The sequence below is a fragment of the Oncorhynchus mykiss genome, chromosome 27, assembly GCF_057628025.1.
Source record: "Oncorhynchus mykiss isolate SJ-2025 chromosome 27, ASM5762802v1, whole genome shotgun sequence".
Taxonomy (NCBI): Eukaryota; Metazoa; Chordata; class Actinopteri; order Salmoniformes; family Salmonidae; genus Oncorhynchus; species Oncorhynchus mykiss.
Genome location: NC_143048.1, coordinates 41950001 through 41965000, shown reverse-complemented (window position 1 = coordinate 41965000; position 15000 = coordinate 41950001). Strand labels below are relative to the sequence as shown.

The following is a 15000-nucleotide window of genomic DNA, read 5'->3' as shown; positions in this document are numbered from 1 at the left end:
CTGAATTACTGAACTGCACCAGCCCCCTGAATTACTGAACTGCACCAGCCCCCTGAATTACTGTACTGCACCAGCCCCCTGAATTACTGAACTGCACCAGCCCCCTGAATTACTGAACTGCACCAGCCCCCTGAATTACTGAACTGCACCAGCCCTCTGAATTAGTGAACTGCACCAGCTCCCTGAATTACTGAACTGCACCATCCCCCTGAATTACTGAACTGCATCAGCTCCCTTAATTACTGAACTGCACCAGCCCCCTGAATTACTGAACTGCACCAGCCCTCTGAATTACTGAACTGCACCAGCCCTCTGAATTACTGAACTGCACCAGCCCCCTGAATTACTGAACTGCACCAGCCCCCTGAATTACTGAACTGCACCAGCCCCCTGAATTACTGAACTGCACCAGCCCCCTGAATTACTGAACTAGACCAGTCCACTGAATTACTGAACTGCACCAGTCCCCTGAATTACTGAACTGCACCAGTCCTCTGAATTACTGAACTGCACCAGCCCCCTGAATTACTGAACTGCACCAGTCCTCTGAATTACTGAACTGCACCAGCCCCCTGAATTACTGAACTGCAACAGCCCCCTGAATTACTGAACTGCACCAGTCCCCTGAATTACTGAACTGCACCAGCCCCCTGAATTACTGAACTGCACCAGTCCCCTGAATTACTGAACTGCACCAGCCCCCTGAATTACTGAACTGCACCAGTCCCCTGAATTACTGAACTGTGAAAAGGATTATAGCTGCATGTGAGATTTTTTTTTATTTATTTTATTGAACCTTTATTTAACCAGGCAAGTCAGTAAAGAACAAATTATTATTTTCAATGACAGCCTAGGAACAGTGGGTTAACTGCCTTGTTCAGGGGCAGAATGACATATTTTCACCTTGTCAGCTCGGGGATTCAATCTTGCAACCTTTCACTTACTAGTCCAACTCTCTAACCACTAGGCTACCTGCCTCTAACCACTAGGCTACCTGTCTCTAACCACTAGGCTATCTGCCTCTAACCACTAGGCTATCTGCCTCTACTGCCTCTAACCACTAGGCTACCTGCCTCTAACCACTAGGCTACCTGCCTCTAACCACTAGGCTATCTACCTCTAACCACTAGGCTATCTACCTCTAACCACTAGGCTATCTGCCTCTAACCACTAGGCTACCTGCCTCTAACCACTAGGCCACCTGCCTCTAACCACTTGGCTATCTGTCTTCTCTAACCACTAGGCTACCTGCCTCTAACCACTAGGCTATCTGCCTCTAACCACTAGGCTATCTGCCTCCTCTAACCACTAGGCTACCTGCTTCTAACCACTAGGCTATCTGCCTCCTCTAACCGCTAGGCTATCTGCCTCCTCTAACCACTAGGCTATCTGCCTCCTCTAACCACTAGGCTATCTGCCTCCTCTAACCGCTAGGCTATCTGCCTTCTCTAACCGCTAGGCTATCTGCCTCCTCTAACCGCTAGGCTATCTGCCTCCTCTAACCGCTAGGCTATCTGCCTCCTCTAACCGCTAGGCTATCTGCCTCCTCTAACCGCTAGGCTATCTGCCTCCTCTAACCGCTAGGCTATCTGCCTCCTCTAACCCCTAGGCTATCTGCCTCCTCTAACCGCTAGGCTATCTGCCTCCTCTAACCGCTAGGCTATCTGCCTCCTCTAACCGCTAGGCTATCTGCCTCCTCTAACCGCTAGGCTATCTGCCTCCTCTAACCGCTAGGCTATCTGCCTCCTCTAACCGCTAGGCTATCTGCCTCCTCTAACCGCTAGGCTATCTGCCTCCTCTAACCGCTAGGCTATCTGCCTCCTCTAACCGCTAGGCTACCTGCCTCTAACCACTAGGCTACCTGCCTCTAACCGTTAGGCTATCTGCCTCTAACCACTAGGCTATCTGCCTCCTCTAACCGCTAGGCTATCTGCCTCCTCTAACCGCTAGGCTATCTGCCTCCTCTAACCGCTAGGCTATCTGCCTCCTCTAACCGCTAGGCTATCTGCCTCCTCTAACCGCTAGGCTATCTGCCGCACCGTGGCTTTGACTTGTTGTAACTTACATTGCTGTTCTTTAGTTTAAAGTTGTCGTCAATCTCATCAGCACTGTCGTCATCATCTGACACCTCCCCCTCCTCAACATCCACAGACAGGTAGGGAGGGAGACGCTTCCCCTGGAGAGTGAGAGCGAGAGAGCGAGAGAGAAAGAGAGAGAGAGAGAGAGAGAGAGAGAGAGAGAGAGAGAGAGAGAGAGAGAGAGCAAACAGAAAATTCAACTAAACACATTTGGCCTTTTCCTTATTTGAATACCTGAACACCATTATAAACATCCCAACAGTAAACTCCACCCCCAACCTCTCACACAGACATTCCAACAGAGACATTAATGGCGTTAACCTGGCGCACACAGAAAACACATGAATCACAGTTTCTTTATAAAACAGAAAGGACACCCCTGCCCGATTCCCGGTTCAACCTGTACCAACCAGCTGTTACTGTCCAGGGCTCCATGTAGAACCCTCCTCTGGTGGTCCCCTGACCTCTTTGGTACTGAGAGTTTGTAGAGCCCCCTCTATCTAAACCCACCATACTCTCCTCCCCAAATACACCCTGCCACTGATGTGCCTTCACTCCTGTTGGGCTCCTAATGTTCCTAACCTTAATGCAAAGGTTGAAGAGAGCCTTACTTCCCACCGCCTCAAACTCCCCCAGGCTAAGAGTGTTAAAATCAAACAAGTCCTCCAGACCCCCTTTGCCAGTCTCCAGTCTCTGCTGTCACCTGCAGTGGCGGAAACATTGGTGCCCCACACTCCCCTTACCGGCTCAGACAGTGCCTCCTGGACCTCCAGGAATCACTCCAGCAGCCTAAGAGACATTATTCCTGTTTGTTTTGCCAGGAATTCCGAGGTTTTCCACCCCATCTCTCCCAGCAGTCTCAGGTCACCCAGCCTTAGTAAACCCGCTGCCATCATTTGCCTCTGCAGGGTGGCCGACTGAACCAATCTCAAAGGGATGGCTGGGTTGTGGAAGATAGGCTCCTCCCACACCCAAAGCCCAGGCTCCACACTCCCTTCTCGTGAGGGCCTTAGCAGCTGCCAGGCCTTCAGCACTGCAGAGTAAAAATCAGAGAGACCTGCTGTACTCAGCCTCTCCAGCTTCATGAGGAACAGCTGCCAGGCCCTCAGCACTGCAGAGTAAAAATCAGAGAGACCTGTTGTACTCAGCCTCTCCAGCCTCATGAGGAACAGCTGTCGGTCCAACTCTAATCCGTCAGCTCTCCTCAGCAGTGTGCATGCTGGTTCCCTCCAGCAGACATCAGTATGTTACAGCAGTCTCTGCACTGCCTTTAGTCGGAAAGCCTGTCCTCCTATGTGGACGGACATGTACAACACCGCCTCCCTCAGCCAGTGATGAACCCAACCAGATAAATTCCAACAGCTTGCGATGCTGACTGGCGGGGGGGGGGGGGGGGGGGGGACCTAATTTTGCACGTCCAATTTTTCAGTTTTTGATTTGTTAAAAAAGTTTGAAATATCCAATAAATGTCGTTCCACTTCATGATTGTGTCCCACTTGTTGTTGATTCTTCACAAAAGAATACAGTTTTATATCTTTATGTTTGAAGCCTGAAATGTGGCAAAAGGTCGCAAAGTTCAAGGGGGCCGAATACTTTCGCAAGGCACTGTATATAACTGTATATGCCTTCTCTTGATCTAAAGAGACCAGTCCAAAGTTCACATTAGAATCTCACGACAAGTCCAACATGTCCCTAATTAAGAACAAGTTGCCCGTGTATGAGCATCCCGGTACACAATATGTTTGGTCCTTGAGTACTACAGAGTCCAGAGGGGACTTCAGTCTGTTAGAGAGGACCTTGGCAAATATCTTGTAGTCCGCACAGAGCAATGCCACAGGCCTCCAGTTCTTACGTTCCCTTTTTTGGGCATGAGAGTCAGAGCCACCCGATGTCAGCTCATAGGAAACTCTCCTACCCCGACGCATTCACGCAACACTCAAAAAGTCCCGTCCAATTAGTCCCCAGAATTTTTCATAAAACTCCACTGGGAGTCCATTGACCCCCGATGCACAGCCAGGGGAAATCTGGGTTATGGCCTCTGCCAGTTCATGGGACAACAGATGAATGTCCATTTTATCCCTCTGTGCCAGAGAGAGCTTAGGGAGTTCTGCAAACAAGACCTGAGCACACATAGGATCATACATTTCTGCCCTATACAACTCAGTATAAATCTCCACAGTCCGCTCCCGCATCTCCATCACCCGCCCATCAGACAGCCGTAGACAAAGCATACCCTTGGCTTCACCACTCTGTCTTTCCACACAAAAGAAGAAGGAGCTGGGAGCGTCCATCTCGTGGAGCATGGAGAACCTAGCTCTTACAAGTGTTCCCTTTGTTTTAACCTAGAAAACACTGCCCAGGTCCCTACATAATTCAGCTAAATTAGTCTGGAGGCCTACAATGCCTTGCCCCACCATCTCTACCTCCATCTCACTACTACAACACTCTAGTTCCCCCAATACTCTCCTAGACTCTGAGAATGAAAGAGCTGTGTACTGTTGACAGAAAAGCCGAATTTGGACTTTCCCCACATCCCACCATTGACTAAGAGACTCATACTCCTCTCTTTGCTGCCTCCATCTTTCCCATCTTGTAAGAGCTTTACATGAAACTTCCAATAGGATGCCTGCCGAGGCCCTGGTGAAATAGACAGCCGAGGCATGGTTATGTGGTGATCCAACTGGGAGAATGGTCGTGTCCATCAGCCTATTTCTCTGATTCCTGGACATGTAAAACAGAGTCCGTGCTGCACTCACCCTAGCCCCAAAGACCTTCACCGTGCTCCACTCACCCTAGTCCCAAAGACCTTCACCGTGCTCCACTCACCCTAGTCCCAAAGACCTTCACCGTGCTCCACTCACCCTAGTCCCAAAGACCTTCACAATGCTGCACTCACCCTAGTCCCAAAGACCTTCACCGTTCTGCACTCACCCTAGTCCCAAACACCTTCACCGTGCTGCACTCACCCTGGTCCCAAAGACCTTCACCCATGTTTACTGTCTTGTGTTGGGATGTCTAGTTCTCCAAATATCCAGTAGGCCGAACACCACTGAGCCTCCCCATTTCTGTCTTTCGTAAAATCAGTTCCAGTCCCTGCCGACCACCAGCGTCTCCTCAGGCGCTACCCGTGAGGGTTCCTGTCTAAGACACCCAAACATAACCCCCCCCTCTCTCTCTTTCTCTCTCTCTGTGTTAGGCGTATACACATTTATAAAGACAAAACTCGTGTTAATTTCTGCTTTTACAACAAGAAGCCTAACCTTACACACCTCCTTTGAGGAGAACATTTTTAAAGACAGACCCGGTACAAAAAGGACTGCCAACACTGCACCAAAAATTTGTCCCATGGCTCAACACACTTGCCCCTTTCCACCAGAGCCCCCAATCAACTTCATTCACCACATCACTATGCGTCTCCTGCAGAAACAACACCTGTACTTTGTTTTACATATTCATCCAACACACTCCTCTTTCCCGCATCTCTGGCACCAGTTGTCCTGAACGAGCCTACCAGAAGAGTCTCCATAAGAAGTGGGAGAAAAGCCAGCAAAGAAAGAGACCAATAGCAAAGCTCAAAAAGCCCCAGTGCCAGAAAAAAAAATTATCATCTAAACAGTGTCTGAAGGAAGACCTTAACGCACTGTTGTGACCCACTTCCTCGACCTAAACCATTTCCTGGATGAGAGGACACCATGCCCCTCATTTTTCATAGCACGTTGTACTGATCTTACAAACTTTCTCGGATCAGAAAAAAAAGCCTCAAGATGTACTTTCTTCCCCTTGGTCTCATTCAGGAACCTTGTCAGTTCCCTCACCGTTTGACCCTTCTGCTTGATAAAGTCTGAAAAAAAGGCCTCCTTATCATCCGCTTCCTCAGACTCACTTTCCTCCTCCTCGTCGTCTCCATCTCCCATCCTGACCACCTGCCCTTTCTCTCTAGTCGGGGTCTCCCTCCCAGGACCAGGCAAAGGTTCCTTGGTGCCTTTGACCACACCAGTCTCTCCCCTCCCACCTCCTTTCATCTCCTCCTTTTTCCTCTTCGGAATGACACCTTCCTCCACCCACCTAGTCGATTACCCTTCCCCACTATACTCTACTCATCCACTAGCATAACCCGACTAGGCCCAGCCTCATCTACACCACCTTCACTAGCCTGACTAGGGTCAGCCTCATCTACACCACTATCCATAACCTGACTAGGCCCAGCCTCATCTACACCACTATCCATATCCTGACTAGGCCCAGCATTACCTACCCTACCATCCATAACCTGACTAGACCCAGCCTCATCTACACCACCTTCTCTAGCCTGACTAGGGTCAGCCTCATCTACACCACTATCCATAACCTGACTAGGCCCAGCCTCATCTACACCACCTTCTCTAGCCTGACTAGGGTCAGCCTCAACTACACCATCAACACTGGCATGACTAGGCCCAGCCTCTGCTGTCTGCGTCTCATTGTCCCCTGCACCTTGACCTCGATTTCCCCCACTGGCGCTTGTACCCTCACCTTCTCTACGGCCTTTATGTGGGCACGCAAAGCTCGTATGCCCCAAATCCCCACACTCAAAACACCATAGACTATCTGTGCTGGAAAACCTTGTGTAGAGCCCCTCCCTATGCCTCACTTTAAATGCACATTTAACTGTTGCTCGTTGTTATTCAGAAGCATGAACACTTGCCTCTGGAACGAACAACACGCTTATCGACCTCTGCCTGAAAACCTGCCGACAGGACACGAAACCCACTAGCAAACCAACCAAAACGACTCAGCTTTTTCCTGATTTGATCATCCGTAATAAATGGAGGCAAATTTGTAACTACCACCCTTGTCGAAGGGGTTGAAAGAGGTGAAATTGGCACCAACACACCCCTTACAATTATTCCACAAGCATTTAGCCTACCAACCAAATTTGCTCTTTTCATGAACACAACCACAGCTTGGTTCATTCTGGAAGCGGAATGTATAAATTCAGCTCCTACCTGTTCACCGACTGCAAGCAGAACCTCATCCACCTTAACTCCATTCTCAGGAACACACCTGAATCCATGTCGTAACGACAGTGTCTCCTCCGCGCTAGGCTGAGAAGCCATCGCGCACAGCACACCTTCCAAACCCTAGGAAACTAAAACTCTGTCCTCTTCCACCCATACTCTGAAAAACCCTGTGGATACCGCTAAAACAAATAGAGCATTAACCCTCCAGCATATAAGAGAGGGAGAGAAGGGGAGAGAGAGACTGAGAGAGAGTTATAGAGGGAGAGAGAGAGGGAGAGAGAAAGAGAGAGTGAGAGAAGGGGAGAGAGAGACTGAGAGAGAGTTATAGAGAGAGAGAGCTAGAGTTAGAGAGAAAGACAGAGAGAGTTATAGAGAGAGAGAAAGGGAGAGAGAAAGTGAGAGAAAGGGGAGATAGAGAGGGAGAGCGAGAGGGAGAGGGAGAGAGAGCAGGAGAGAGATAGAGAGAGAAAGAGAGATAGATAGAGAACAATACGTTCCTTTGAGTCCAGCAGAGAGGCATCCCTCTCAGTGTCAATAATGTCCTCCTTCACAACACTACCACACTCACCCTTTCTCTCTCTCTCTCTCTCTCTCTCTCTGTCTCTCAGCCCTCTTCTCCCTCTCACGCTCTCTCTCTCTCTCAGCCCTCTTCTCCCTCTCACGCTCTCTCAATTCAATTCAATTCAAAGGCTTTATTGGCATGGGAAACATGTGTTAACATTGCCAAAGCAAGTGAGGTAGATAATATATAAAGTGAATATATAAAGTGAAATAAACAATAAAAATTAACAGTAAACATCACACATACAGAAGTTTCAAAACACACCACTACCACACTCACCCTTTCTCTCTCTCTCTCTCTCTCTCTCTCTCTCTCTCTCAGCCCTCTTCTCCCTCTTTCTCTCTCTCAGCCCTCTTCTCCCTCTCTCTCAGCCCTCTTCTCTCTCTCTCTCTCTCTCTCTCAGCCCTCTTCTCCCTCTCTCTCTCTCAGCCCTCTTCTCCCTCTCTCTCAGCCCTCTTCTCCCTCTCTCTCTCTCTCAGCTCTCTTCTCCCGCTCACGCTCTCTCTCTTTCAGCCCTCTTCTCTCTCTCTCTCTCTCTCTCTCTCTCTCTCTCTCTCTCTCTCTCTCTCTCTCTCTCTCGCTCTCTCTCTCTCTGCCTCTCTCTCTCTGCCTTTCTCTCTCTCTCTCTCTCTCTCTCCCTCTGTCCCTCTCTGTCATTAGTTGATGTTCCACAGTGTGTGAGTGTATGTGTGGGTACTGAACATGTTTCCCACTGTGCCGGGATAGATGAATAACAGATGCATGGTGAGTCTCTCCAAGCTCTGGTTGGTTGGATACTCTGTCCTAGGCTGTGTGTGTGTGTGTGTGTGTGTGTGTGTGTGTGTGTGTGGTGTGTGTGTGTGTGTGTGGTGTGTGTGTGTGTGGTGTGTGTGGTGTGTGTGTGTGTGTGTGTGTGGTGTGTGTGGTGTGTGGTGTTCTCCCACCATGACTAATACAGTGGCGGCCTACTTTCCCTCCCTTTCTTCTTCTTGTTTATTTCATATGTTTTTTTTCTTCATTTACTCTCCTTCAAACGCAGTCTCTCAGAGCATAGAAAGACCGAGAATGGAACAAGAGCAGATATACATAGACGAAAGACGCTCATCCTCAACCCATCCCCCCTTCTCCCTCTCTCCCCCTCCCTCTCTCTCCACGCCCCCTCACTCTCTCTCCATCCCTCTCCCTCTCTCTCCACTCCCTTTCCCTCTCCTTCTCTCTCCACTCCCTCTCCCTCTCTCTCCACTCCCTCTCCCTCGCTCTCCACTCCCTCTCCCTCTCTCTCCACTCCCTCTCCCCCTCACTCCATCTCCATCTCTCCCTCACTCCCTCTCCCTCTCTCTCCACTCCCTCTCTCTCCACTCCTCTCTCCCCTCCCTCTCCCTCTCTCCCCCTACCTCTCCCTCCCCCTCCCTCTCTCTCCACTCCCCCTCTCTCCCACTCCCTCTCTCCACTCCCTCTCCCTCTCTCTCCTCTGGTTTAGAAAGCATATGTCTAAATCTTTGTCGGACAATTACTGTAGCCGAAGGTCTCTCTCTCTCTCTCTCTCTCTCTCTCTCTCTCTCTCTCTCTCTCTCTCTCTCTCTCTCTCTCTCTCTCTCTCTCTCTCTCTCTCTCTCTCTCTCTCTCTCTCTCTCTCTCTCTCTCTCTCTCTCTCTCTCTCTCTCTCTCTCTCTCTCTCTCTCTCTCTCTCTCTCTCTCTCTCTCTCTCTCTCTCTCTACCTACCTTGATGAGTATCTTCCCCTGTAGAGAGTGGGGGCTGGGTAGCTGTATAGAGTCTCTGCGGAGGGCCTCTCCCAGGTCCAGCTTGTCTCCCAGGATCTCTCTGAGGTGCTGGGCTATCTTCTTCTGTTGTTGGATGCTACAATGGTTCTCTATGGATAGGATCACTGGGTACCTGGGGGAAGGGAGAGACATGGAGTTACAATGACTAGAATGGATATCTCCGTGAGTAGCAGAGTTCTATGATACTGGATGTGGACGGATCTTGCAGCCATATTGCTCTTCACAATACACGTCAAGGACTGTAAATGTCCAGCCTCATCTACACCAACCCTGTATTACAGTTTTATATACAACAAATTGACTCAGACTTTTTTTTACATATTTAGCCACCCTAAACATAAATCCTTTCAAACCACACTCTCCCCACAATCTCCGACAGAATAGCCTTGACAGAAGCCCAAGAAACACAACAGAAATTCAACCAAATATTTTCAGTGTGTGTGTGTTTGTTCATTTAGAGGTGAAATGACTTGCGTTCAGACAGCAGCTCAGCTCAAATGTCAAACCTGTCAGACTGACAGCTCTCCCAGAGGGCTCTGAGCCCTTCACTGACCTCTCCTCACCTGTCTCCTTACTCGCACCCGCACACACACACACACACACACACACACACACGCTCAAATACACACACACACACACACACTCAAATACACACACACACACACACACACGCTCAAATACACACACACACACACACGCTCAAATACACACACACACACACACGCTCAAATACACACAGACACCCAGAGACAGACATGCACACACAGGACTATCTCCTCTCTCTCTACCAGGTGTATTGGTAAATGAGGTGTGTACTTTGCGTGTGATGTGTAACCGTGCAGACGCTCTTTTCTCCCATCACAGGCAAAGAGCCTCATTCGTCATAACAGGTGGCGTTGATGATAAAAATATGGAGACTAAAATCAATAAAACAGAGAGAAAGAGTGAGGAATCTGTCACTGTATCATTTCATCAAAGTGTCAAAATAACTCTGTTCCGTCCACTATCCATGCTCTCCCATTAGGAGTAAATACTCATTTAACAGCTAACGGCATAACAACGAGACATTCTCCTCTCCTCTTTCACCGGTTGTGTTGATGGAGCCTCCTGTCACTCTGAATCCTCTCCTCTCATGACCAACTCACCTGGCTGCCTCCTCTGTAACAGGTTGTGTTGATGGAGCCTCCTGTCACTCTGAATCCTCTCCTCTCATGACCAACTCACCTGGCTGCCTCCTCTGTAACAGGTTGTGTTGATGGAGCCTCCTGTCACTCTGAATCCTCTCCTCTCATGACCAACTCACCTGGCTGCCTCCTCTGTAACTGGTTGTGTTGATGGAGCCTCCTGTCACTCTGAATCCTCTCCTCTCATGACCAACTCACCTGGCTGCCTCCTCTGTAACAGGTTGTGTTGATGGAGCATCCTGTCACTCTGAATCCTCTCCTCTCATGACCAACTCACCTGGCTGCCTCCTCTGTAACTGGTTGTGTTGATGGAGCCTCCTGTCACTCTGAATCCTCTCCTCTCATGACCAACTCACCTGGCTGCCTCCTCTGTAACTGGTTGTGTTGATGGAGCCTCCTGTCACTCTAAATCCTCTCCTCTCATGACCAACTCACCTGGCTGCCTCCTCTGTAACTGGTTGTGTTGATGGAGCCTCCTGTCACTCTGAATCCTCTCCTCTCATGACCAACTCACCTGGCTGCCTCCTCTGTAACTGGTTGTGTTGATGGAGCCTCCTGTCACTCTGAATCCTCTCCTCTCATGACCAACTCACCTGGCTGCCTCCTCTGTAACTGGTTGTGTTGATGGAGCCTCCTGTCACTCTAAATCCTCTCCTCTCATGACCAACTCACCTGGCTGCCTCCTCTGTAACTGGTTGTGTTGATGGAACCTCCTGTCACTCTGAATCCTCTCCTCTCATGACCAACTCACCTGGCTGCCTCCTCTGTAACTGGTTGTGTTGATGGAGCCTCCTGTCACTCTGAATCCTCTCCTCTCATGACCAACTCACCTGGCTGCCTCCTCTGTAACTGGTTGTGTTGATGGAGCCTCCTGTCACTCTGAATCCTCTCCTCTCATGACCAACTCACCTGGCTGCCTCCTCTGTAACTGGTTGTGTTGATGGAGCCTCCTGTCACTCTGAATCCTCTCCTCTCATGACCAACTCACCTGGCTGCCTCCTCTGTAACAGGTTGTGTTGATGGAGCCTCCTGTCACTCTGAATCCTCTCCTCTCATGACCAACTCACCTGGCTGCCTCCTCTATAACTGGTTGTGTTGATGGAGCCTCCTGTCACTCTGAATCCTCTCCTCTCATGACCAACTCACCTGGCTGCCTCCTCTGTAACTGGTTGTGTTGATGGAGCCTCCTGTCACTCTGAATCCTCTCCTCTCATGACCAACTCACCTGGCTGCCTCCTCTGTAACTGGTTGTGTTGATGGAGCCTCCTGTCACTCTAAATCCTCTCCTCTCATGACCAACTCACCTGGCTGCCTCCTCTGTAACTGGTTGTGTTGATGGAGCCTCCTGTCACTCTGAATCCTCTCCTCTCATGACCAACTCACCTGGCTGCCTCCTCTGTAACTGGTTGTGTTGATGGAGCCTCCTGTCACTCTGAATCCTCTCCTCTCATGACCAACTCACCTGGCTGCCTCCTCTATAACTGGTTGTGTTGATGGAGCCTCCTGTCACTCTAAATCCTCTCCTCTCATGACCAACTCACCTGGCTGCCTCCTCTGTAACTGGTTGTGTTGATGGAGCCTCCTGTCACTCTAAATCCTCTCCTCTCATGACCTACTCACCTGGCTGCCTCCTCTGTAACTGGTTGTGTTGATGGAGCCTCCTGTCACTCTGAATCGTCTCCTCTCATGACCAACTCACCTGGCTGCCTCCTCTGTAACAGGTTGTGTTGATGGAGCCTCCTGTCACTCTGAATCCTCTCCTCTCATGACCAACTCACCTGGCTGCCTCCTCTGTAACTGGTTGTGTTGATGGAGCCTCCTGTCACTCTAAATCCTCTCCTCTCATCACCAACTCACCTGGCTGCCTCCTCTGTAACTGGTTGTGTTGATGGAGCCTCCTGTCACTCTGAATCCTCTCCTCTCATCACCAACTCACCTGGCTGCCTCCTCTGTAACTGGTTGTGTTGATGGAGCCTCCTGTCACTCTGAATCCTCTCTTCTCATCACCAACTCACCTGGCTGCCTCCTCTGTAACTGGTTGTGTTGATGGAGCCTCCTGTCACTCTGAATCCTCTCCTCTCATGACCAACTCACCTGGCTGCCTCCTCTTTCACAATCTTAGAAAAAAGGGTTCCTAAAGTGTTCTTCGGCTATCACCAAAGGATAACCATTTTTGGTTCCAGGTAAAACCCTATTGGGTTCCACGTAGAACCGTCTGTGGAACGGGTTCCACAACCCTAATAGGGTTCTACCTTGAAAAGGGTTCCTCAAAGAGTTCTCTTATGGGGACAGCCGAATAACCCTTTTAGGTTCTAGATAGCATCTTCTTCTCTCAGAGCTCCCATTGGCTAACCGGGCGATCTGCATTGTGTCCCACCCACCACCCGCCAACCCCTCTTTTACCCTACTGCTACTCTCTGTTCATCATATATGCATAGTCACTTTAACCACATCTACATGTACACACTACCTCAATCAGCCTGACTAACCGGTGTCTGTATGTAGCCTCACTACTTTTATAGCCTCTCTACTGTATATAGCCTGTCTTTTTACTGTTGTTTTATTTCTTTACTTACCTATTGTTCACCTAATACCTTTTATGCACTATTGGTTAGCGCCTGTAAGTAAGCATTTCACTGTTAAGGTCTACTACACCTGTTGTATTCGGCGCACGTGACAAATAAACTTTGATTTGATTTGAGTGTACAGGAGCTACTGAAAGGTCCTCAGTGACTCTTACTGTCATTTACTTTCATGAGCTAAACAGTTGGTTGAGTGTGTCTCTGCATGTACATATATACTGTATGTGTATGTGATAGAGAAACAATGGTTGCAAACTGGCAGCCCTTGTGACTTGAACATTATCTGTGGAGACAGTGCGAAGTGGAGTATGCATGGTTGTCACATTGTTTCAGTAACCAACAGAGATTAACAATAAGCATTCAGAGACAGAGAGATAGACAGACAGAGAGACAGAGACAGACAGAGAGACAGAGACAGACATAGAGACAGAAACAGACAATGAGAGAGACAGAGACAGAGAGAGAGAGACAGAGAGATACAGAGAGAGAGCTACAGAGAGAGCTAGAGAGAGAGAGAGATGGCTCTGTTCACAAACACAAACACACCCCACAGAGCCCCAGGACAGCACCACAATTAGACCCACGAAAATCATGAGAAAACAAAAAGATAATTACTTGACACATTGGAAAGAATTAACAAAAAAACTAGAATGCTATTTGGCCCTAAACAGAGAGTACACCGTGGCAGAATACCAGACCTCTGTGACTGACCCAAACTTAAGGAAAGCTTTGATTATGTACAGACTCAGTGAGCATAGCCTTGCTATTGAGAAAGGACGATGTAGGCAGACATGTCTCTCAAGAGAAGACAGGCTATGTGCACACTGCCCACAAAATGAGGTGGAAACTGAGCTGCACTTCATAACCTCCTGTCCAATGTATGACCATATTAGAGACACATATTTCCCTCAGATTACACAGATCCACAAAGAATTTGAAAACAAACCCAATTTTGATAAAATCCCATATATACTGGGTGAAATTCCACAGTGTGCCATCACAGCAGCTAGATGTGTGACCTGTTGCCACAAGAAAAGGGCAACCAGTGAAGAACAAACACCATTGTAAATACAACCCATATTTATGCTTATTTATTTTCCCTTATGTACTTTAAACATTTGTACATTGTTACAACACTGTAAATATACATAATATGACATTTGTAATGTCTTTATTGTTTTGAAACTTCTGTATATGTAATGTTTACTGTTGCCATGCCAATAAAGCCCCTTGAATTGAATTGAATTGAGAGCTACATGACTGTTTTGCACCGACTGGAATATGTATACCACATCAGTCACTGGCTTCATCAATAAGTGCATCGATGAAGTCATCCCCACAGTGACCGTACGTACATACCCCAACCAGAAGCCATGGATTACAGGCAACATCCGTACTGAGCTAGCTAACCTAGTGGTTAGAGCGTTGGACTAGTAACTGCAAGGTTGTAAGTTCAAACCCCTGAGCTGACAAGGTCGTTCTGCCCCTGAACAGGCAGTTAACCCACTGTTCCTAGGCCGTCATTGAAAATAATAATTTGTTCATTAACTGACTTCTCTAGTTAAATAAAGGTAAAATAAAAAATAAAGCTTCCTGCCATCCAGGACCTCTATACCAGGCAGTGTCAGAGGGGGGCCCTAAAAATTGTCAAATACTCCAGTCACCCTAGTCATAGACTGTTCTCTCTAGGTCCAAGAGGCTTCTAAACAGCTACCCAGACTATTTGTATTACCCCCTCCCCCTCTCCACACCACTGCCACTCTCTGTTGACATCTATGCATGGTCACTTTGATAACTCTACCTACATGTACATAATACCTCACCTAACCGGT

At 48.7% G+C, this 15000-nt stretch overlaps 1 protein-coding gene across 2 annotated transcripts in view; it reads right to left on the bottom strand.

The window, feature by feature from the left end:
• The window catches only part of LOC110507225 (1-phosphatidylinositol 4,5-bisphosphate phosphodiesterase eta-1), a 145352-nt gene that overhangs the window by 35366 nt on the left and 94986 nt on the right, over positions 1-15000 (bottom strand). For both annotated transcript variants that reach the window (XM_036964769.2, XM_090224003.1), the window contains 2 exons: positions 9343-9514; positions 2066-2176 (listed from right to left, as the gene is read on the bottom strand). In XM_036964769.2, coding sequence (XP_036820664.2) covers positions 2066-2176; positions 9343-9514 — 283 coding nt within the window. The remainder of the gene's footprint in view (positions 1-2065; positions 2177-9342; positions 9515-15000) is intronic.